The sequence below is a fragment of the Malania oleifera genome, chromosome 5 (genome assembly GCF_029873635.1).
Source record: "Malania oleifera isolate guangnan ecotype guangnan chromosome 5, ASM2987363v1, whole genome shotgun sequence".
Classification (NCBI taxonomy): Eukaryota; Viridiplantae; Streptophyta; class Magnoliopsida; order Santalales; family Ximeniaceae; genus Malania; species Malania oleifera.
Genome location: NC_080421.1, coordinates 85,964,540 through 85,990,547, shown reverse-complemented (window position 1 = coordinate 85,990,547; position 26,008 = coordinate 85,964,540). Strand labels below are relative to the sequence as shown.

Sequence of the window (26,008 nt, the reverse complement as noted above, 5' to 3'; positions counted from 1 at the left end):
GACAAGAAGGGATTTTTCTCTGCACTGGACTTATCAAGTATCCCAAACCTGCATAGAGATTAGTAAAGAAATTTTAAAATTGAAAGCATGCCAATCAAGTGTGCAAAAGCATACTATATAAATTATCTGTTTGATATTTATTATTTTTAGTAGTTACAAGAACTAGGAACACCGATCCAGAAACAAGGGCTTTTACAATATTCAAAGGAGGTTCTCAATGCTACATCTCAAGAGATCAACTCTTCTTTTTGCCCATACGAAAAATGAACAGAAAGGAGGTACAATTCCTTTCCTATCACACGTAGCTGCAAGTCTAGCTATGTGATAAACCGGGAAATGCTTCTATCCCTGTTAACAAAAAAGTCTCACGCCAATTTTGGCATGTATCACTAATGAGCAGATTCAATTCCCTACACCAGCTTCCCCCTGCCGCTAATAAGTCATTTAACAATTGTGTTAGGATAGCATCCCCCATAGAAATTGTGCGCGTGCATGTGAAGAGTTTTACCTTTCTCAATCCTCAACCGGGCCAAAAGAAGCTGCATGTAGAAGAATCATGCTATTTGCTGTTCGTTTATTTCCCTTTCTATGAAAAACCTAAGTGAACTGCAGCTATACAAACCAGTCCAAGCCACGGGCTCACATGAATAATGTATACACAGTCAGTCACACCAAGAATTCTTTCGGAAAAAAATAAAACCATAAAACACTTTAATTATCACTGCAAATTTTCTGGTGGAGGTGAATCATGCACTCTAAAGGAATCAAACTCAAAAAATTATCAAAAGAGTGTTCTGAAGCAAGGTGGCAAACTGCTCTTGCCTTTTAACACTTGAACTACTTCACATTCTGTCTCTACTCAAAAGCTCACCGATTAACTCTGAAAAAATAATGCCATAAGGTTATTTTGTTCTCTGTTTTTTTTGTTTGTTATTCAATGCAGGCAGCTCAAGTTACTCTGTGTACAAAGACGAAATGATTGGTAACATAGAAGGATCTTGCCATCTTGGTGAATTGTAACAAACCATTACCATCTTTTAATATGTTCTCAGCAATTTCTTTTCCATTTAGTCAAGAGCCATCTACTCTTCCATTGTTCCCAGAAGTTTATGAAGTGCACAATCTTCACAAGCAGATTTTAGTGTTCAATGGCCCTAACAAAGTGCAAATGGTTGAATATTGAAACAATGACTAGTAATATATCAGTAATCGTGCATTGGCTGGCTGACAAGTGATTGAGCTTGCAGCTGCAATATCTTCATCACTGGTAGAGCACAATAGCACATTGTGGACAGCACATGAGGATCAACATGCTCAAGAACCTTATTGATATGCTCATGAAGTTGCAGAACTACAAAGCTCAGAAGATTAACCAATTAATTATATGTTACCATCATGTTACATTATGTAGGGTTAAACTTGCAAAAAGAACCTAAGCCCCAGCCCTATGAGCTACCTAAAAGGGCTGCTTGCAGAAAATATATTTGCTTATAATATAACTGTTACTTAATCTAAACACTGAAACATACTTACACTTATCTGCTGCTACAGACACTTCCAAAAATGAATGGATACTTCATGTCTTAAGCCAAAAAGAAATAAAGTTTGTACATCACAAAATACACATTTACAAGAATAAAAACTGTAGGCAAGTGCTATGCGAAGGGACCAAAAAACCTCAAACGAACTGGAAAACTACAATCAAATCTACTGTTGATTTAAAACAGGAAGGGCTGGGCGTGGTCTGACAACATTCAGCACACCTCTTGCAGTAGCCTGCTCACAGCAAAATAATATGTTAGAATGCTTATTTGTTGTATGACTAAGATTAGATGTAGCATCTGGAGGAACCGACAGAAGATGTTACCTCAAAGAAAGAATTGAAGTTCAGACGCAGAAGGAATCGTCTTAGAAATGGGGCTCGCTGGCTTCCTGCAAGTCTGCTGCTACGCAGTATTGTGTATAAAGAGTTCGATTTCTTATTAAACTCCTGAGAATTATTAGAAGGGCGTATCAATGAAATATATCACCACCTTACGACACAGATAATTAAAGCTGAGCCTAGCGTCTCCATCATATCCCATGACAGAATTGGCCAGATCTGTGATGCAGAATGTATATACCAGATCCCAAGAAAAATGGGCATGGGAGGAAGAGAGGGTGGGGGTAGGTATGAAATATTAAGGTAGATTAGATAGGAAACACATGAGCAATAAGGAAGTCAATGATAGCAATTGAAGAAAGGTCATCCACCTCTTTCGTTACATGCACAGGCCAGATTACTCGTGTTTACAGATTTCCAATATCTGCAATGCAGGTTTTTCTATTAAATCATGCAACGCATACCAGCAGAATGCAAAAGGAAAAAAAGGAAACACTGACACTTATGGAAGACTGAGTGTCAGTATCTGACACCTGTTCACCTGCCTGACACACCCAGACAGATGTCATTCACGAGTCAGAAATTAATTATTATTATTATTATTATATTTTTTGGACACAGCCAAAACAATTTGCGCAAGGGCATGTCCAGGGCACTTCTTGCGGTGAAATGTTGCATACTGTTGCACCCTTGTTATGACACACAAAAGCCAAAAAGTAAAGAACTTTGGAGCCCTAGCACCACTATGCATGCCTTGCAGAGCCGTGCTGGATCACCCAATCCCAGAATTCCCCTCTCTAAAGCCATCACCAGTTCGCTACACTCTGGAGGTTGGGACTTCGGAGCCCTAGCGCTACTGTGCCAGCTTTGTAGAAAACTGCTAAACCTTCCAACCCTAGAATTCCACCTATCTAAAGCCATCGCCAGTTTGCCACTCGTGGTTAATATTTTCTTTTCTTTGCTTTTCTTCTCCTTTTTTTTTTAAAAAAAATTTCCCTGGCCAAGCCATGTAGCTGATGATTGTATAACGGCAGTTTGTCAAATGTGCAATTGATAATTGTGCATGAATGATGTCTATATTTCATTTAAATTAAAATTACCTCAATATTTGTCATCTAAAGGGAAAAACAAGCCTAATATATAACAATTAAATAAGGTATCCCTACCATGTTTTATCCTCAATTTAAAAAAAAAAAAAAAAAAATACTGCATTGCCCTGTTGGTATTGTGTCGTATCTGTGTCTCATGTCAGTATCAGTGCTACCAGAACAGATCCAACAAAGTATTCAGATACAATCAATTACCAGGAGGCTGTTATTTATCACAAAAATCAAGAGGCAAGTATCCCTTAAGAGGAAGAAACTTTATTCTTTCATTTTAAACAATTTTCCGATGATTAGAGAGCAGCCAATAATAGGAAGCTTAGAGTTACAAAACATGGAGCCATCATGTAATATAGGCAAAGAGACAGAAAAGGATAAAACATCTATATGCCTAAATGAATGGTATATATTTTCATGTAATTGATTAATTAAATAGGATGGGGCTTAAACGGTTGAACTCCAAGCGTGCAAAACGGAAAAAAAAAAAAACACAAGAATTATATAGAAATTTGTACCCCGACCTATATACACTGACAGCAATTTTTACGCACCAAAAAAAAGACAAAACAGGGGAAAATTTTGAGAGAACACATAAAACAAAAAATTGGCAATAATTACCTCAGTTATATGTTCCAGTTCAGATGCATTGGAACTGCTATTTTGGTTCTCAATGGTCCAGCAGAACTGCATACAAAGCTTCATTATGCTGTCCAGTATCCTCGACACAGAACCAATGTCCAAGAAGGACTGTGAAATCAGAGCTGACAAGTACCTACAGGTTATAGTGAAACCAGAAAGTATTTTGCCATTATAACCACACATAAGACAAAAAAATTTAGGTACACTAAATTTCAAATTCAAAATAAGAATGTTAAAAAAGAAAAGGTTAAATTTTGGAAACTTAACTAATTAGTTGAAATTTTTGAAAATTTAAGCCAGAGGTTTGACTAAATTTCAAATTCAAAATGAGAATGTGAAAATATATATATATATATATGAAAATAGTTAAATTTTGGAAAATAAACTAATTAGTTGAAATTTCTGAAAATTTAAGCCAGAGGTTTGTTCAAGATTCAGCCATCTAAAGAACAAATTAAAAATTTGCCCACTGCATTGTAAATGAAACTAGAATCACAACTAAGACGTTAGTAATCAGGCAGAAAGATTTTCGTTTTTAGGAGTAGAAGAAAGGCTTACGGGCTAAAGGGCAGGAAGTCCTCAAAGCTAAAAACTGGTAACGAAGAGATAAAAAAAAATCATTTAAAAGGAAAAACACATAAAGCAACTAACTCAAGAATCCCCTTTTCAAACTCTTGACATTATCCTTCATAGAGCACCTTAGACTGAATGACTATGAGCACTTCAGAATCATGACATTCTAGGTTTCATGATCACAACTTTTAGCCCTCAGTTCAAAAACATGAAGTAGAATTGTTTTCCTTCCTCCTTTTTTCTTGTTCTGTTCCTGCAGCTTTTAGAGAACTCTGCTTGATTGACTTGTCAAGAGATTATAGGTCTCTACTTCATTAGCTTATATTCTCTTGCTTTCTCTTTTCATTTTTAGCAGGCTGTTTATCCTCTCTTGCTCAATTTTTTTTTTCTTATCCATGGGTATGATTGTGTCAAATAAAATCAACAAAGATGATGCAACTTCTTTAGCACAGGAACAGAATTGCATGGTTTGAGATGAGGCACGGGCAATTACAAGAAGAAGAAGAAGAAGAAGCCTTTAGTCCCACTAGGTGGGGTCGGCTACATGAATCCCTTTCCGCCAATTCAACCAATCGAGAGCGTTTAGGCATGGGCAACTGAGGAACACAAATTTTTTCAAACAATGAAAATTACGGTGCCTCATTCATTCTTAATCTAGTTAGCCATTGAAAAGTTATGATCACATATATCATTGATTCCATATTTTCTTAATGAAAAATTGGCAGGTAATAATAACCAATAAATGATCAATAGAATCTCTACATGCTGTTGTAAATTATTTTAAGCTGGAGAACTAACAGAATTTCAGATTCAAAAGTGAGAGGAATAAAAAGAAACAATTAACTCACTCTTGATGAAAGCCCACAAGTTCAGTGAAATCATGAGAATCTTGAATATGAGCTTGCACTACGTTCCATTGGGATTCTATCACATCCACCTGAGAAGAACATCTTTGGACTTTAAATGCGCTCATAAAATGAGCAAGCATAAATTGCAAATAAAAGCTTTCCAAAAACCATCGGTAAAATTGCTTTCCACTAAGGCTAGGCCCATAAAATGATCAATAACTTGTGCATCACCCTCACCATAAGAAATACTAAAAGAAGGATCCATGGCTTCATTATATCCTCAGTACATTATGCAAATACAGAAGTGAGGTTTATGACAACAGACCCTGTTCTGATTATTATTTTTTAGTTCTTTTTAAAATAAAATAAAAATGAGTACAACAAAAACAATGGAAAACAGGTGTTAATTTTGAACTCATAAAGTGAGAAATGTCAACAAAACTACTAATACATGACAAATCTGACATTTAAACAAAAATAATCAAGCATTTTAGAATACAATCTACAAGTCAAAACAACCTTTAAATAACTCCAGTCAAGTGACATGAAAGGACATTTACAAAAGGCAGGGACCACAAGATCCATCACATACTTCTGTAAAACCACCAAAAAAAAAATCAAATTGAGAGAGAGAGAGAGAGAATAGACAGGAGAGAGTAGACATGAATTAAGCGATTAATATAATAAATTCAAATCACTGCCACAAAGTCTAAATATCATATTTCATATTTAATGATAAAAAAAATGTCTATAAATGGACTGCTACATATTGCCCTTTGCCCCCACTAGAATATATTATAAGGATATAGAAGCCTTGAATACTCTTGGCTTCTATTTTTTTTCCTGATGGTTTTGCATAGAACCAATTTCTCACTTAACAAACCATATACAGAAGTGAAGGTTAGGCTAATTAATTACCTGGATATAGAATTGGAGATTTCTAATCAAGAAAGCCATATGCTCTCTAACATGCCACATTGATCTAGACCGTTGCCGTCGCAATTGTAATATTGAGCAGTTTATGCGATCATTTCGATGTTTAGAAAAATCTGTGTGATCTTGATGCATACCAGAAGCCCATGACTTCTCCAATTCCATTTGAGTTCGCTTAAGCCGTAGCAAGTACTGGAATAACCTGTGGTACCTGCATCCTACTAGCTATTAAAAATGCATTTGTTTGGCAATATTGACCATTTCTGCAGCAGCATTCACTTTTTTGGTAAAATTATAAAGATACTTTGAATAGTTCAAATTCATCAGTTGTTAAAAAAAAATTTAAAATTTTAAAAGAAAAAAAAAAACATAAGGCCCTGGAAAGGCAAAAAGCATTCAAAATAGAATCTTACTTGGAGATCACTTCTTGGGTAAAGAACAACTGCAAAGGCCAATCAATAGCATATTCAAGAGAAATACCATCCCATCCATCAAGCGATGTCTCTGAAGAAGCATTTGATGATGCAGCATCTGAATTTCCATCAGAATAAGTTTTTGCCTTTGGTAAATCCATTTGAGAGGATTTAACTGTGATTCTAAAAGAAGAAATCCTAGTGGTGGTAAAAAGAGGAATAAAAAAATTTAATAATTAACTGAAGTAGCAAGACTGATTCAAAATGGCTAAGAGAGATGCTAATTTAGATCAGAAAGTAGAAGCAACAAACATGAACACTAACCTCAAGGATACCCTAGAAAAGTACTTATCTTCATCACCAATAGTCTTTATTGCAGCCTGCATTGCACATAAAATCAAGAATTCTATTTTATTATAATAGTTCAATTGAAAGCTATAAAATTCAGATATTAAATCTTTTATACACAAAAAATTTGGCAAATCGAAATAAAGCATTTAGTTATTTTGAAATTCACTTAGCAAGAAATATGAAGCTTGTTGCCTTGTTAAAATAAAAACTGGTTTGAGCGAAACAAATAATGCTGATTTGTTGACCCAAATAATACTTGATATTCGTACTAGGTCAGTTCACACAGCCAACCGAATGCTAGATACATCACCCAAATATCATGGATTAAAGGACATTGAATGTAAAAAGCACCTTCCTGGCAAAGCAGAGTGTTCAGGGACCAGAAGTTATAACACTATACACGTGATACTTAAAAGAAATGATGGGATAAAGTTTGGTCACGAATAACAAAACCATGGTTTGGGCCCTAAACACAAAAAGCTTGCAATTGTCTTGATTCCGTAGCCTGCCTACAAAATCATAGTTTCCGAGATAAATGGTCTTACAGCTTCTCTAAGTTTAGAAGCCTATTTCAGATTAATAAAAATATAGAACAGCCACTATCTGTAGACTGGAAGTCAAACTGTACCGTACCCAAAAAGGTCAAACTGTGAGTATTCAAAGACAACAATACTGCAAGTTTTCAAATCCAAATAACACTGCTCGACTATTGACAAGAGTTTAGAAATTTATATTAGGTGACAAAAATATACAACTTTTTTTATTATAGAAGAAAATGTGAAATAGACATTTCCATATTGGGAAAAAAAACATACAAACAGAAACAACAAAAATAACTGTCACAATTTTTTCAGTTTAATCATCCTAAGAGTACTTTAAACCAATGCAACCGATGAAGGTAACAAAGCAAAGAAAACAATCCTATCAATTAGGAATAATATCATGCTACACTTACCAACTGAAATGGAACCATAAGATCAGCTTCAGCAGTTGACTGACGAGGTGGTAAACGCATCAAGTGGCGACTCTCCTCAAGAAAACACTGGCATAATTTAACGACTAATTCAGAACTAATAATTAATCATTATACTGCAGAGGAAATTTCATGCTAGAAAATGTCTCTGTGCAGTAGGTTCATAGAATCCATAAATCCGATACCAGCACATAAGTTACAATTTCTTCTTAGTATAGTCAAATAAGTGTGGTACAGGAATGCAATGAGCATACAAAAAATAATAAACAAGTAAAACTATTCAGATTGGATTTGAGTTACACAACAATCCACAAATATATAAGATTGTAAATTGATAGCAAACATCTTTACACATGCTAAGCCCTATATGGAGTTTGAAATGAAGTTACATCACACAAAGTGAACATATAAACTAAAGTGGGGCAGTGCCACCTCATTCCAATATATAAACATATACATACCACAAAGTGCACGCCCTTTTTAAGAGTACATATTAGGGGCGTAAGCGAGCCAAGCTTATTCACGAGCTACACGAACTCGATTAGTTTCCTAACTCAACTCGACTTGATTCTACTCGAGTTCGAGTCAAGTTCAAGCTACTTGAATATTTTAATGAGTCGAGTTCGAGCTCAATAATAGTATTCGAGTCGAGTTTTGAGCCTAATTGAGCTTTTTAATTTTATTATTTTTATATTATACATGTCATATAATATATTTTATAAATATATTATTATATGTACATTATATATATGTTTTTAATATTAATTTATAATCAAGTTCAGCTCGAGTTTTATAAACTTGTAGCCGAGTAGAGTTCGAGTTTAACAATTCGAATTTATCAATATGAAATTGATCGAATTCAAGTCGAGTTTCGAGCCTAACATTTTCGAGTCAAGTTTCGAGTTCAATATTTTTTAGTCGAGTTTGAGTATTTTACTATGTTGAGTTGACTCGACTCAAATACACCCCTACTACATATAATAACATAAATCTATACTGACAGAGACAGTGTCAATTATCAAGAAATCCCAACCTTTCCACGCATGGCAGCATGCACATGTAAAGTTCATAAAATTTAAACAAGTTATCCAAGGAATCAGATTTTTTAGCAATGCCTAGTAAGTAGTAAGTTTTTAGGATGTTAAGCTGCATCAAAGTAGGAAATGTGATTACAAAGATATATTAAATAAATAGGAACCATCTGTACTTTACCTGGAAAAAATCTCCTTTTGCTAAAAGGAAATAATCTTTGAGGGCCTTTAGGTGGCCATTCAAGTCAGCACGAACAACCACGAGCTGTAAAAAAATAGGGTGAAAATGACAAACAGATACACAAGGATTTGAAAAAGAAAAAAAGAAAATTTGCCAATTTGGTACCTGCCAAAGGTGACTTGCAGCAATAGCCCGAATAGAGTCAATGGCGGATTCAAATGATCTTTTGTGGAACTCAGATGACTCCTGATTATGAACAAACAACTTAGCCAGAAAAACTCAAGTTGTGGAAGCGGAAGGAAACTATCTTTAGAAAGAAACATAAAATAAGAGTACCAAGCTGGCTTGGAAATAAATCTAAGGGCACCCTTTTATTGCATGCAGTAGAACACAAAACATAATCATCATCTAGTATGGATAACTATAACGATGTGGTGACATGAGATTTTATTTATAATCACAAACCTTTAGGTTTTGAAGCATAGCTTCAATCTTATCAGCCTCAGACTGTGGAAGTAACTCTTCACCAATCATTTTCATATCCACAAAAGGCTCCTTATGAAAAGAAAAGCATCCTGGAGATCCTTGAATTCTCTGCGATCCTTTTGGTATCCGCTGATTATGGATAGCATCCTGGTATAAAAAGGCAGGGCTTGGATTCCGAAGAACTCTGATTGCTTTACCAGCAAAATGAATCGATTCTGCCACATGCATATGGATATACTCTGGCAGCATATCCTGCAATAATGCTAACATTTAAGCAAACAGTTTCAACAACAAAGTTCCAAATTGGTACTTAATTAGGAAAAAAATCTTCAAAAAAATATGCACTAATTTTCTAAAACAAGAGACAAATTTATATGCATCGATACAAGCAACAACACTTTGACAAGATTTAATGAACAGGATTAAGTTAGGGCCATGTTCTCCTCCCAGAAGCCCATCTTCTCTCCAACCCACACTGGCATGGAGATTTGATAGAGATTACACAGCAAGATCTTCAAGTCTACCACAGGCATAAGACTTAATATAGGGTCTTTATGATTATATGATCAATATGATGTAAATATTTTACAATTACATGCTGGTCTAATTTTTAAGGATTTGATTTTATTTCCTAGAGATTGTTTCCATATAATATTTGATATTATTTCCTAGAAATTGTTTCCTTATTTGGTAGTAGGAGAAAACCTATATAAAGGCTTGACGAGTAACATGAGAGGCAGATCACAATATTGAGAATTATGCACTAAATTAAGTCTTGCATTGATTTTCCCATTCTCTTTTCTGTTACCTTCTTTTGGTTCTCTCTTAATTTATCATTGTCTTACTGAATTCTCTGCTGCCAGTCAGTCTTGCATCAAGATTCCTTCACACAGCAACATCTCCAAAGGAATTAAAGTTGTACATCACAGCAAGAAATGCTAAATATTATTTCCAGCTAGCAGAAGTGCATTGGGCTGCTCTGCTCACAGACTGACAGTAAAGGACTAAAACAAAGAGTGCTATAATTCACACTAAACTCCCATAAGAAGATATAAACCAAAACAAACATGGATGCTGAGAAAATATGACTGCCGGTGCAACAGACTGACCTACGAACATAAGGTTGAACCCTCAGGCAGATATTCTTGTTCACTTTTTTCATATTTGCAGATTAGTTAGCAACTGTTTCATCACAGAAACTGGTAGAGCTCTACATGAACTTAGATAGAAGACTGGAATATATTATCTGGTCCAAGAAGTACAGTACAAGGACATTAATTAATTTATTAGGACTATTATGAATATCAATTTTATATTAAGTTCACACCTAACTTCATCTACCTGCTCAACCTAATGGTATGTTTGGGAAAGCTTTGGTTTGTATTGTTTTCATTTATCCTTTCACTTTTTAAAAGCCAAATGAATCTTTGGGAAGAGAAATTGAACAAAATTTAAGATTACAAAGGAGGGTCCCAGAAAATCAATTTGATTTTATGCCCGAGAGATCAACAAAATGGGCTATATATCTCCTAAGGAGACAAGTGGAAATGTTTAGGGAAAAGAAAAAGGGGTTGCAAATGGTTTTTATTGACCTAGAGAAAGACTATGATAGAGTACCAAGGGAAGTTTCATCGCAGGTTTTAGCAATGGAGTATGATGTAGGACAAGCAAGATCTTGGGAAGAGTCATGTTGGAGAATAATTAAGAAGAATTGGACAAAGGGATTGTTGGGTTTAATTAGTAGTTTATTATGTATTTAGTTTAATTAGTATAATATCATGTGTATTTTGGGGGCTTGTTCGTAATATTTGTGTAAAGTACGGGTATGTTTGTAATTCATGTAATTTGAGGGGTATGTGTGTAATTTTATGTGTCTAGACTATCTTATTGTTAGAGGTTATTTATGTCTTTTGCTATTATTATTAAGTGTGTTAGTATGTTAATTAGTGAGAGTTAGTAAGGATATTATTGTCATTAGAATGTATTTAATTTGTATTATAAATAGAGGGCGAGACCCATCTTCAAGTTAGGTCATTCATTTTAATCAAAATCTCAACATGGTATCAAAGCGTGATCCAACCTAAACCTTATACTCAGCTGTTGCCGGAAAACACATTCCCATTGCTTTCCTTCTCACATCCACCTACACTCCTCATTATTTCCCAAAACCAACCTATACCCAAACACAAAACCCTCCGAAGCCTAACACCACAAAACCCCATCACCGGAAAAGGCCCCATGCACCGTCACATGCCGGCCAACTGCTGGCAATGCCTATCCCAAACGCCGACACTTGAGAGAGTTTCCAGCCACTTTTTTTCATTTTTTCCCTCTGCCATGTTCTGATTCCTTCTCCAGACAATATTATCAAGCTGTTGGGCATGCCTTTTTGCTAAAAAATCCAACCTTTTTTTACCACGCACTCGCAGTAATTCGTTAATTTCTGTTCGGTGTTTGTAAAGGCTACTTTGTGAATTTCTTGGAATAGCAGCAGTGTTCGTACATCAAGTTGTGAGGCTGTGGCAGTGTTATATCAGTAGGTGAGTCATTCACCTTGTTTGTGGTTGTGTCGGGGCTTCACGTGGTTTTGTGATTGTCCCAATTAGTTTTGATTGTTCTTCTTGTTTGACATTGGTGTTGCTGCAAGTTTGTGAGTGTTTAAATGGAGTCCAAGAATCTCAAAAGTCTATTTCCTACATCGCTGCCACAAATAATGGCTCAAAAGTTGGATGGAAAGAATTACGTTCAATGGTCTAAAGCTGTTCAGGTTTATTTAGCAGGATTAGGAAAATTTGATCATTTGCTCTAATCTGATCCTTCTAATGAGAAGAGAACATAAGTGTAGGTTCAAGAAGATGCCATGATTGTTTCCCTCTTATGGAATTCAATGGAGCCACAGATTGCATAGGTGTGAATGCATCTAGATATGTGTAAGGAGATTTGGGATTATGTCAAGCTTCTATATTCTAGTAACATTACACTTATGTATGATTTATCCCAACAGCACTTTCAGTTACAACAAGGAGATAGAAGCATAAAAGATTATTTTGGAGAGATGAAGCGTATTCATGAGAAGCTTGACATGCCACCAATAACTGTCGATGTTTGTGATATGCAAAAGCAAAGGGAGCAGATAACAGTCCTTCGGGTTCTAGTGAGCTTGAGACCCGAGTTTGAGGCACTCCAGTCCCAGATACTTAGTAATGTCGAGCTACCATCATTTGCCGATGTTCATTCTCATGTCCTTCATGCTTCCTTTAGCACACATTCTCCTGCTCTTGAATCTGGCTCTAAGGGAACAGCCTTTGCTACAAGGGTGACTCTAGTACTCTACCAAACAACTACAAAAGTTATCGAGGTGGTTCGAGTGGTCGTGGTGGTAGAGATGGACGAGGTAGAGGCACTCCTCACAAGTGCACTCATAATGGACAAGGTAATCATACTATTGAGCAATGTTGGAATCTACAGAGTAGACCTTCACGTGTTTCCAATGCAGCCACCACTAACTTCACACCTTTGGGGGCAGCCGATGCAACCACCACCAACTCCATACCTTTGGGGCCTAATGTGGGGGGCAACATACTGTATCCATGTTTGAGGAAGAGTATTCCAAGTTCCAGCAGTACCAAGAGTCATAACAAGCTTCTCTTCCCATTGCATCTCTTGCCCAAACAAGTAACCCACAGTATGCCTGTCATCCAGTACTTCTCATCATAGTCCTTGGGTCATAGACTCCGCTACTATTGATCATATCACAGACTCATAGGTATACCTAACTTCTTCTCCACTCTTCAATATCCTGCAAATTTACCTCGTGTTACTCTTACTGATGGATCCACCACTGTAGTCAAGGGAATTGGGATTGTAAATCCCACTTCTTCTATTTATTTTCCTTTGGTCTTGTATATTCCCAAATTTCCTTTCAATCTTATGTCCGCTAGCAAGATTACAAATCCATGAATTGTTCAGTGACACTCTTTCCCTGATTCTATGGTTATTCAAGATTTGAAGATGAGGAAGACGATTGGCAGAGGGCGTGAAGCTAGTACACTTTATCACTTTGAGCCGCTATCTCCTTCTGCTGCTTGCACCACTGCTGCTACACCTCTCCAGATTCTTTGTTGTCGTGGTCATCCTTCACTAGAAAAGTCAAAACATCTTGTTCTTGATTTGAGTTCTTTGTGTAGTCTTGATTGTGAGTCTTGTTAGTTGGGAAAGCATCATCGTGTCCCTTTCACTTTCCGAGTCAATAAATAGGCTGCAAGCCCTTTTATGTTAGTTCACTCTGATGTTTGGGGTCCTAGTAGAGTTGTGTCCAAGTTGGGTTTCCGGTACTTCGTAACCTTTGGGGATGATTACTCAAGAATGACTTAGCTATATTTACTAAAACATCATTCCGAGTAATTTCATGTATTTTGTGCCTTTTGTTTTGAAATAAAGACTCAATTTGGTTTGCCAATTCAAACACTTCAAAGTGGTCGTGCTAAACAGTATTTTAGTGCACAATTCACTACATACAAGACTCAGTTTGATATCGTCCATCAATCATCATGTGCCCACACTCCTCAACAAAATGGGTTTTGCAGAGAGAAAAAATAGACATATCCTTGAAATCACTTGCACCTTACTTTATCAAATGCATGTACCTAAAGTGTTTTGGAGTGATGTTGTACTTACAGCTTGCTAGCTTATCAACAGGATGCCATTCTCTATTCTTAGTGGTAAAATTCCCTACTCCATTCTCTCTCCTAATTCACCTTTATTCTCTCTCTCTCTCTCTCTCCTCGTATATTTGGGTGTGTCTCTTTTGTTCATCAATTAACTACCTCTGCTGCTATTTCTTCTCCTTTACTACTTCTTTCCTTCTCCTCTATTTTGTAACTTCTCCCTCCCTCTCTGCTGCTACTTCTTCTTTCTTCTCTTCTTGTTCTTTGGTTTTCTGCTCTGCCTCTGCTCTGTTCTCTCACTCTCTATTCTGTATGTAACGCTCCCTTCTCTGTTTTGTCTTTCTTCTTCTTCTCCTCCTTCTTCCTCTTCTACATTCTTCCTTCTTGTCTTTTCCTCTCTCTATTTCCCTCCCATCGTTCTCTCACTAATTCTTCTCTAATCTGAATTTTCAGTTAAAAAAAAAAAAAAACCCTGAAAATGGTTCTGCAATTTTTGACCTTTTAAAAAATTCTAGTTGTGTCCCCATTTTCGAAACCTTGATTCCAGCTTAGATTCTGCAACACCACCAAAAACAAAACCCCCTGAAACCCTTCCCCTTAAAATTTCATCACTAACCAACCAGCCCTGAAGCCCCGCGCCACCTGAAATTCTCCAGCCACCCACCCCCTTCAAAATCCACCCATGCCAAAGTTTTTTTGACACACCACCACCACCATTCGACTCACCACCCTTTGATCTACCACTCCCTAGAAAATCATTGCAGGAAAGTCGCAGCCGGCGACTCGTGTGCCCCACACGCTGGCGACTGTGAATGAGGATTCTGCCAAACTTCCTCCTGCTGCCAAAATCGCAAGAAATTGGTTCTCACGACAAGAAATTGGTGTTTTCTCCATGATATTTTGATACGCAGCAAGATATTTTGATTGTGGACACTACATTGCAAGCAAGTACAATAATTTTTGGCACAACGCCCTAGAAATTGTCACTCCAGTATTAAAAAAACAGGTTTTGTTGTTGTACTTTGTGAGTTTTCTTTGTGTATTTGTTTCATTTCAGCTGGACAATCAATATCAAAGGTGAATTGAAGATAGTTTTTGAGAAATTGGGAGTAAGGCTTGTAAGAAATTGTGTTAAAATAGCTGCAGCATATATATATATATATATATATATATATATGTGCATAATTTCAGAAGCATGATGACAAATTATAGGACATAGGAACGTCATTTATCATACCTTGGGCACAATTTCAAGCTCTTCAACACCTTTCTCAAATGCAAAGAAAAGGTTTGCAAAATCATTATTGATAGAAGATGTCCAATGAATGTGGTTTCCATAAATGGAGCCACTCAAATGCAGCTTCATCCAAAACCTCACCCAAAGCTTTACGAGATATCTTGGGTTGATAACTCTATTGTACATGTTTATTAAAGATGTTTGGTTACCATACAAATGGGTGAACATTTGGCTAATGTTTGATGCAATGTCCTACCTATGAAGATTGGCCATGTAATCCTTGGTTCTCCTTGGTTGGATGATTTGGGTGAGACTCAAGGGCTTGAGAATACATATTTCCTCCACTATAATGGGAAGAAAATCGTTTTGAAGTCTGCTCTACCAATTAACCAAGACAAAGAATTAGTCATATTTACTCAACTTGAAAACACTACAAGCAAAAAAATGCATATGTTTGAAGACATCCAAAGTCTTTCATACATTCCTATCGTTGAGTTTGTCATCCCCAACATGTTCATTGATGCTAATTCTCAACTCAAATCAATGGTGCTACCAAGGGAACGTAGTTTTATGTCTCATTCAAGCACTGGCTTCCGAAGAGTCTAAGTTTGCTTCTCCCTCTTGATTCTCCAACATCTCAAAATTAGAGGCCAAATTTTTTCTAACTGGGGGAGAGTTGATGTAAGACAAGAACCAAAATCTTGGGAAGAGCCATGTTGGAGAATAATTAAAAAGAATTGGGAAAAGGGATTCTTGGGTTTAACTACTTGTTTATTATGTATTTAGTTTAATTAGTATAATATTATGTATGTTGTGGGGACTTGTTTGTAATATTTGTGTAAAGTAGGGGGTATGTTTGTAATTCATGTAGTTTTAGGGGTATGTCTGTAATTTATGTGTTTAGGCTTTCTTATAATAGTGTGTGAAAGTCATGTTGTAAGTTATTTGTTGATGAGTTTGAATATTTGATTGAAGGTGAGTTCCCCTCTGGTATCTCCTCTCTCCTCCCTTCCCTTTCCCTTTCCTTCCTCTCTTTTATTTCTTCTAAATTCTCCCATGGCTGCAGAGCCTAGATGCTGCCCATGCATCAGAGTAGGTAGTAAACATATAGAAGTTATTAAGGATATGCATGAGAGGCTAATGATGAACTTAGGACAAAAACCTACAAAGGCAGAAACTTGGGAATTCCCAAGTACAATAAGCGTACATCAAGGTCTACTATAGGCCCTAATCTTTCTGCTTTAGTTATGGATGAACTTTCTAAATATATCCAAAATGAGGTTACTTGGTATGTCTCTCCCACAAATGATATTGTATTGATAGATGAAGCAAGAGAGGGAGTAGAATCTAAGCTAAAAATATGGAGAGATGCTTTAGAATCAAGAGGTTTTTACATAAGTACGAACCCATTAAATGCAATTTCACTCATTAGGAATAATGAAGAAAAATATTAAAACTGATAATCAACAATTTATCATGATCCATGAGTAATAGATTTAATTTTCTTGGATCTATTGTGCAAGTAGAATGAAACGTTGAAGATGTGATGCATAGAATTAAAGTAGCATGTTACATGGCCGTAGACTACCCTTAAAATTAGAAGGAAAATTTTATAGAATGGATATAAGATCAGTCATGGAGTGCAGGCATTGGACCAACAGTAAGGTTGCTTCTTTGTGACTAGTTGGTCACAGGTTTGAGTCCAAGGAACCATCCTCTTTGCATAAAAGCAAGGGCAAGGCTGCATACACTGTGATTACCCTCCCCCTACCCTTGCAAAGTAGGGAGCCTTGCGGCTTGGGAACGCCCTTTTTTCACCATAAGATAGGCCATGCTACATGGATTAGAATGTTGAGCAACTAAGAAATAATATATCTAAAACATAAATGTGTATGAAATGAGAATGTTAAGATGCAAGGGCCATAAGGGGCATAACTTTAAAAGATTATTACAAGGAATGAACACATGAAGTAGGCACATATTGTCTAATAAAATAAGATAAAATAAAGGGTGATTGAGATGCTTTGGGCACTTGTTACATAGACCAAGTAATGCTGTAGTAAGAGCGATTTAGTTGACATTAGAGGTCATAAAAGGGGCAAGGTTAAACCTATATCTAGAACAAAAAATTTTGGCAATACTCCAACTAACTAAGGATATTGCCCAAGAACTTGAAAATTGGAAGAAAAGGATTCATATAGCTGACTTCACTTAATGGGACTTAAAGCTTGGTTATTGATGCTACTTTATATAACAAATATGTTAGACCACACATGTTTGTGTTCCTAAAATAAGGAAACATATTTCCACAAAACTTCACAGCCATGTTTAATTTCTTTTGGATATGGAAACGAACCAGATTCGAGAGAAATTAAAACAAGGAATCAAAAACATTAGGAACCAAAATGTTTAATTCTTCTTCTTCTTCTTCTTCTGTTATGAAACCTCACATATTGTCTTCTCAAACATTAAAGTAGTTGTTGGAGGTTTCTTTATTCTTTTTCTTCCTCCATTTAAATTGAGAAATGAGTACTTCCACGGATGATAGGTACTAGTCACACAACAATAAAAGCAAAATAAAGCCACCAAACTGGCAATTAGCAATAGAAAAATAAACAAAACAATCATGATTTAGTGCCAACTTCACAATTAACATGATCATTTCTCAACCAAGAGACGTTTAGTGTTTAGCAAGATTTGATTGCTATACGTCCAGCTCCAAGAAAAAAAAGGAGCCATTAGTGCAAAATATGGGCCACATGAGAAACGAGACAGGTTCTGCTATGATGATGGTACAATAGCATCAAGCAAGCCACAAATCATCCTCATCATCATTGTCGTCATACAAAATATTACACCATCTCCCAAAAATTTAAATCCAATAAAATTTATTAAAAAAAAATGAATAAAATCACAATTCATGCATACCAAAAAAATATGAAATCCCAAGTGCCAATCTGTTAATGATGCGTCATCAGTGGACATGCGTGCCAACTTTTCAAGCACATCTGGATGAGATGCACCATGCTCTATGTCCTTATCTTCCTGCCTAAAAAATATCATGTACCCAACTTCAGTTAATGCTATGTAAAAGTAAATGCTAATTCCCACAAATAGACAAAACAATCTAGAATTATGAAACTTTCAAAACCACAAATACTTAAAAATCACTCAAAGATTAATATTATTGATTATACTTGTTAACAGTAATTTTGGTCATTTAGCATTACTAGTGTGTACTAGTGTGATGTTAGTAAGAGTAAGGGTATTATGGTCATCAGAATATAGTTGACATATACTACAAATAGAGTGAGAGAACTATCATTGTCATCAGGTTTTCCGTTTTACTCAGTATTTCAACAATGCTGACATAATTATCAACCTTCTTAACATGTATCTGTATAGATCTAGAAAATTAGAATGCAAGTGTAACTGAAGTAGTGAGGACTCTAGACGTCCTCTTACTTTTCATTTTCATAGTTGAGTGAAACAAAAGGAAAGCATAAAAGCATAGAAGCACAAAACAATTCTTGCAAGCTAATACAGCAACCCAAGGCTAACCAGGGCCAAAAGAAAAGGATTAAGTAACCAAGAGAAGATGAAAGGGGATCATTTGGTCAGACTTGTTTACATAGGACTTCCAGCAGAATTGGAATAGCTAAAGTTGGTTTTGACAAGATGCTTGAGATTAGCAACAATTGCTATTAGAATGTCAAAGTCTAGGTGGAGTAACACTACAAATTTAACACTCGACAATACAATTGAAACTGCCTGCAGCGTGTAATTTCAATCGAAGTTATAATAGAATCAGCATCGAAATCTTCCACCAAAGTAACCATCATTAATTTGGCAGCATGTTCTGAACTATTGCTAATTGTCATACTGCATTCATTATGCCATTCATAAACTCTCAGTACACCATACTATAAAATTTAATACCTATGTACTGCTGTACAAATGATAAATTGTACAATTGATATATTACCTATCTCTTATCTTTTAAAAAAAGGGGGTAATGAATTAGATAGATGGAAGATTGATTGCACCCTGATAATTGAGGATGTGGCTGTAAATTAGCCAGCTACTTTGACCCATCAATTGCAGTGAGTAAAGCAGGCCACAAGCCCTAGGGTGGATCCAAAGAACTACTCAGAACACAAACCAAAGACCTACGCTTCTCAAGGAACTTATCCTGGCTCTCTCCTCCACTGAGTTGCCCCCTTGGGGTTTCAGGCAATGTACATGTGAAAGAACATTTGTCAAGCATAATTTTCCCAGTTTCAGATGTGCATTGACTAAAGCAAATTCTGAGATGATAAGCAGATGCTACAAGTGTGTGTTACACATACCAAATGCAATTATTACTAGTGGAGATATCTATAACAGTGTATAGTTTTTTAAGCATAAGTGCATTTAATTGAATGCATACTCAGAATTGAAATTATCACAATCAAGGATAATATATATTTACACGTCTTTAGCACAACCTTCTAATGAAAAATTCTCCATGCTGATCCTGAAGAATCCCATAAACCATCCAAGATGCAAGCTGGTTATACAGGACCTGATGCCCATGCCAAAGAAGCCTATGCTTTGGGAACAAACAGAAAAATGGAAAGGAAAAAATAAAAACAATTAGTTAATTTCCATTTGCAAATGCAGAATAATGATCTTTTATTCTAGAGATCAATGGTTTTTATCATAAGTAGCCAATAGTTATCATATTATAAACAAATTGGTATTTGAGTCAAAGAAAATTTCTTTTGAAGAAAAAATTAAAAAAACCCAAGGATTGCATTAGGCAACAGAAATGAAACTAGATATGAAAACAATTCAATATAAAGCATTGATGTAGTAGTAACAATAGATGAGTTACACCCAAGGGGAAAAATAGAAAATAGAAAAATATTCATAATTAGCATTTTGACCAATAAACAAAAACTGAATAAAAGTGAAAGAAAAACTGAATAAAAGTGAAACAAAGTCCATACCTTTGAATGCAGGTCTGCAATTCAGGCACCCCACAATGGCATCGCTTGTGCAAAAGATTTAAAAGTTGTCCTCCACGAATATCATCATGCTCAATCTCTAGAATGAGGTCGTAAAGAGGTGGCAAGAGAATAAAAAACTGGAAGAACCATCAATTCATAAGAAAGAAGTTAAAAGAAAATTCAATTGTGATAAGAAATCCATTTTGGTAGCTGAAATGGTACTTCCAAATTCAAGAAACAAATTTCATCCAAACATATACTTTAGAAAGTAACATTAGTAAGGTTCACCATTATATGGTTTTCTTACAATTATTAAAATCTTTCCCCTCAGCTACAGCCAATTTTAAGTTCAACAAAAGAAATGCTCAATTAGAATAAAATACCGTAATTTATTTTACAGCTAACATCAAATTTTTTAAATGCTATCAAATAATTCTCTTTTTGACTGGAAGAAATATATTAGTAACTGAAAGAAACAGGGGGGGAGAGGGTGGGGGATATAACGCTAGATGAGCACAAGAGTTCTACTAAAAAGGGAAAAAAAAATGACAAAGAAATTAGGATTTCTCATTTATATATCAACTTTCAAAGCCATCTATAATAATTGATTGATGTCTTTGATTTATCTAACTCCCTCTGCTAAATTTTCTTCCTCACACCAGTCTGCATCCTCAGTCTGATCTCCCAATGATTGGGGATAACTAACTTCAACCTGATCTTACTAATATCTAGTAGATCCTGAGCACATTCATCTCCTGCAGAATTCCCTAATGATATCTGTTCAGTTCACGTGTTTGGAAGCAATCCCCTTTAGAAGGACGCTTCTCCCTCTTAGCCTATTGCATTAGAATTATCCTGAGTACTCATAATCTTGAACAACCACTTTTTTTTTATCTTTTTGGGTTACGCCGGGTGTCCTGGCGCCCTCGGCTCATCCAGCTACATGATATATGATCACTGGTAGCGTCACAAGGTACTCAGACTGATTCATCGCCCACACTGTCTGGCCCCACAGCCAATGCAGGAGGAATATTCAGGTTTTTGCTCAGCAAGGAATTGAACCCAGGCTTATACTGTCAAGCAGCCCACCGCAGATCCCCCTGCCACCTGAGCCAGGGCCCGGGGGCTCTTGAACAACCACTTCCTTGCCTTTCTCTTGGTCTACAACTCTCCTCCCATCTTTACAAAAAATTAGTACTCCTATAGGAGTCTATGATACATGTAAAGTCTTACAATAACTCTGTAATCCATCTAAAATAAGATTTTCATTGCTAAAAAACATTATGACCATCCTCTACATTGTATACATCTCCCCAAGTCATGACCCACCGTTCCCCAATATATCCATAAAACCATCAACCCATTGAATATACAGAGTAGCATACTATATGATATAACAACAATAACAAAAAAGAATAGAGTAATAGTGAAACCTTATTCAGGCCTTGAGTTACCGTTGCCAACAGGGGCACAGGATCTGACAACAATTTTTGCTCAATGTGCAGTACAGCAGACCTGTAGATTGACAGTATCTCAACAATGCCATTAGCAATGCCCCTGCGGTAGACGCTTGACTTCTGAGTTTTCCCCTGCTGTAATTCAAAAGTTCGGGAAAGAGGAGAGTCATCTGAAGACCTTATCCAACTCAAATCCCGTGATTCTGTTGCAAATCGATCAAGCTCCTTATAACAAAACCCTAGTGAAATGATTTTCTCAATAGCATCCCTGCAGCATTCATCAATTCAATCAGTAGCAGAAAATAATCCAACAATCTAACTAAATGAAGCAAGAATCAAAGATTCGCTCCAAGAATCGAAAAATTGGTAAATAAATGTTTGCCCTCATGTTCTTCAAATTCATAAATCAAACTCAACTCCTCACTAAATTTGAACACAAACCCGCCCCCCCTCCGGCGGGTGTTTTTTTTGGGGGTGTAGGGCAAGGAGGGAGGGAGTAGTGGGTGAAACAAAAAAAAAAGAATGAAAATGTCGCACACAAGAAACATTTCCATCCCAAAGCTAACCAAGTACAGATAAATTTCGCCAAGTACAATCCACACTGTCAAATCCCCAAATGACAACAAAAAAAATTTGAATACAAAAACATGAATTTCTTCATAACTAGGAGTCGAAGAGAGAAGAGAGAAGAGAATAGATGGACCTGTCGCTAGGTTGGATGAAGGAGAGATCGGGAGCGAGCTTGAAGGGGCATTCATCCGAGGCAGGAGCGTCCGGGGAAAAACGAACGCCAATGGAGTTTTGGTGGTCTCTCTCATCAATGATGAGATCGCCGGTGTATCCTAAGAGTGCAAGGAGAAGCTCATGCAACATTTCTCTCTCCGATCACTTGCGCAAAACTGAGGCAAGAGTAATGGTTACGAGTGGAGCAGCTTCAGTTCAGTGCTGCAGCAGGTAGGGCTGCAAAAGAGCCGAGCCAAGCTTCAGCATATTCAGGCTCGGCTCGATAGAATAAGAGCTCGGCTCAGGCTCAATTTGGTTCAAGCTCGGATGGTCAGGCTCAGGCTCCGTTTCAAGTTCGGATTCAGGCTCGATTTCTGCATTAAAATTACAATTCATGAAACTCTTTTTCTATTTATTTTGAATATATAAAAATTACAAAAATCTCACAGATCATATCAAAGTCGGGTCAAAACTGATAAAAATAAAATAGTTTTATCTTCTTCTTTTCCCCTTCCAGGCAATAAAATGAAAAATGAGTCCCAGCCTAGAAACAGAGACCAGTTTCACTTCTGATATACTCAATCAGTGTTACCCACCCACAAACATCAATGATCTCTTCTTTGTAATAATATATTGAAAGACATACAAGCCATCAGCAACAACCCTACCCTCTTCTAAACCAAGCATGCACCAAAGAAAAACACCAATATAATACAGAATACCCATAAAACAGCGAGAACCCCAGAAAAGACCATTCGCTGTCCTGAATCAAAAGTTCTACTCCAAAAGCATTACGAGAGAGAGAGAGAGAGAGAGAGAGAGGGCCGGGGGGGGGGGGGGGGGGGGGGGAGGGGAACCTTACTCACAACTCCGCAGGTGGGGCGTGTAGCCATTTGCGACTGCCGGTGGGGACTCGTCTACTTTAGTTCGGCAATAGTTTAGTTGAAAATTTAAATATTTTTTTTTATTTTTAAATTACAGAGTTAATATTTTTATTTTTATTTTTGTAAAAGAGAGCGACACCTTCTTTCTTTATTAGAAAACTCTTTATTTATGGTAGAAGAATATCGTGATTTGAGTAAAATAAGTTACAAACAGAAAAAAAAAAAAAAATAACCGTAGCAAAACGAAACAAAGACAAAACTATACATTAGACTCTTAAATTAGGAAGATCAATTTTATTTTGGCGATTGGTCTCACAAGGTTTAGAATCTTATTTTGATGATAACAAAATAAATGAACTTAACATATTTGGTTAAGTGATGATTCAGGATTCAAGTGTTCAAGAACAAGTGTTTGACAAAGTCTTTTAAAAGTTCGAACTTAATGCTATAAGATCTTATGAAGTTAAAGACTATTGAAGCTTAAAGTTAAGTCAAACATGAAGGAAGTCAAAGCAAATACGTGAAGATATTGAGAGTAAAGCAAATATATGAAAACTTAGCGTTTAGAAAGTTAAAACCTTTTAAGAAATCTCATGTAAGTATTTCATATGATTTCAATATAGATACATGATGCTCTTAGGTTAATTATTTAGACCTAAATACCTTTTAAAATGCTTGGAAAATATTTTTATAAGATCAAAAGTTATTTCAAAAAGGTTAAAATTATATTTGGAATAAAAAACACCAAAACGTGATTCTCCAAATTCCCATCTTTTTTCTATATCTGCTGTAATCCAGACCCTTTAAACGGACCTAGACTGTCATCCATCATACAGAATACTTGTATCTGATAAACATACATAGACAACCCGCCCTCAACAGGGACATACGGGTGTAACTTATACACAGCAGTCATTCAAAAATAGCAGAAGACATAAACATCCATCGGGATTTCTAATAGACATATACCAGAGTTTACTAACCGTACGCTCTAATACATACATCCATACTGAAAATATAACCAGTTCTTACAATCTCCTAAAAAGGTGTTCCAAACTAATATTATTACATACATAGAGCACTTACGTAAACTAAATCAAAACAAACTTTCAAGTCCCTCCAAGCAACTAGGACCGACGTCTAGTAGGACCTGAAAACAATGGTTGTGTAATGGGGCAAGACACTTCTCAGTAAAGCGGAAAATATTACAATCAGTGTGTGACCACATGCTTTTATGTCAACCTAAAACAAATACACTCAAGGAATATTTTTCAATACCAAACTACAACAGATATATCATCATAAATACTATAAAATTCCCATATTAGTTTTTAAATCATGTATATGAATATTAATAACGACGAACAGCTTGGTATGACATATTACGCCTATTTACCCCGTGGCACAGGTTGTGCACTCATACTCTAACAATGCCCTCTTCGTGTAGGCACTATCAAGTATCTCATATATAGTCCGACTGCCCCCATCTGGTCCATTATTTCACCAGTCATTTCATACTTCTGCTAGCTGACTATCTACGTACCCACACTGATTCTCATATGTGGTTGCACTGTACTCACTAGCTACAGTATCGTGCCTTATATGGCGTTAGTATCTTTCAACCCCTTTTCGCAGAAGTATTTTTCAACTTCTTCACAGAAGTATCTTTCAACTCCTTTTTTAGAAGTATCTTTCAACCCCTTTTCGCAGAAGTATTTTTCAACTTCTTCACAGAAGTATCTTTCAACTTCTTTTGGTAGCAAGTTGTGATTCCATTTATCATATATACAATTTATACCAAAACATAATAACCTATGCAATTCCAGTATTCTCACAATCTCATTAATGAACTAGACAAACATTGTTTCTTTCTTTCAAACTGAGGTATCAACCGGCACACGTACTCTCAGCTTACCCTTTTTCACATATAAAACTCGGTATTTAATCGGCACCTATTTTCCATAGTTTCAGATAGTATAATGGAACCTTAGTTCCTATAGTTCATAACTGTATATACCAATGCATTATAAGTCCATTTGACAGCTTATATCATGTTCATTTCGTCAAAAACTGTTTTGAGATGTAATCGATTCAAAAAGTCATTTAGATGAAAAATGAGGGTTCAAGCATCTTCTACTAGTAGTTTAAAGCAATTAGGTAAGTTTTTAAAATGTTTGAAGATCATATGCAAAAATCCCTAAATTTACCAAAATTGTAAAAATAATTAAGCCGACACTTTTACCCAATAGAATTTTGCAAACGAACAGTCATAACGTACATAATAGTATAGACTACAGTCTTACCGGTTTACTTTTCAAAATAAATTGATGTAAACAAATCCCCTTACCTTAAACTTGAAACCAAAACACAAACGAACCGATCGAAAACAATGACTCGGGGTCACCAAAACCTAAAAATCGAAGAACAATATTTCAATATAATTTCCTATACTACCGATCTACCAAACTAAAACCAAATTTAGACCCTTAACTTGATTTTAGGGAAAATCCTGAAATTCCACAAACGAAGATCCGTTCCATAATAAACGTAGAGATTCTCCTTCTAACCCACGTGGTAACGACGGATCGTGGATTCCGGCAATGGATGGCGCGAAATCCTAGAGAGAGAGAGAGAGA

The 26,008-nt window shown here is 36.1% G+C and overlaps 1 protein-coding gene across 10 annotated transcripts; it reads right to left on the bottom strand.

Annotated features, from left to right (window-relative positions):
* Positions 1-111: 111 nt before the first annotated feature.
* LOC131156698 (gamma-tubulin complex component 4 homolog) lies at positions 112-23,401 on the bottom strand. 10 transcript variants are annotated; one of them, XM_058110574.1, is made up of 17 exons: positions 23,085-23,255; positions 22,469-22,862; positions 21,742-22,033; positions 20,309-20,445; positions 19,805-19,903; positions 18,246-18,366; positions 9,393-9,665; positions 9,093-9,173; positions 8,928-9,011; positions 7,698-7,784; positions 6,716-6,771; positions 6,392-6,589; positions 5,964-6,189; positions 5,046-5,134; positions 3,604-3,757; positions 509-638; positions 112-432 (listed from the first exon to the last, which is right to left on the bottom strand). In XM_058110574.1, exons 2-16 carry the CDS (start codon positions 22,636-22,638, stop codon positions 555-557), a joined length of 2,151 nt encoding a protein of 716 aa, XP_057966557.1. In that variant the 5' UTR covers positions 22,639-22,862; positions 23,085-23,255; the 3' UTR covers positions 112-432; positions 509-554. The 10 variants fall into 10 exon arrangements, with proteins under 10 accessions (XP_057966557.1, XP_057966558.1, XP_057966550.1 ...); XM_058110575.1 differs by having other exon boundaries at positions 112-426; XM_058110567.1 differs by lacking the exons at positions 112-432; positions 509-638; positions 23,085-23,255 and adding exons at positions 1,344-1,776; positions 1,868-1,990; positions 23,351-23,401.
* Positions 23,402-26,008: the final 2,607 nt, after the last annotated feature.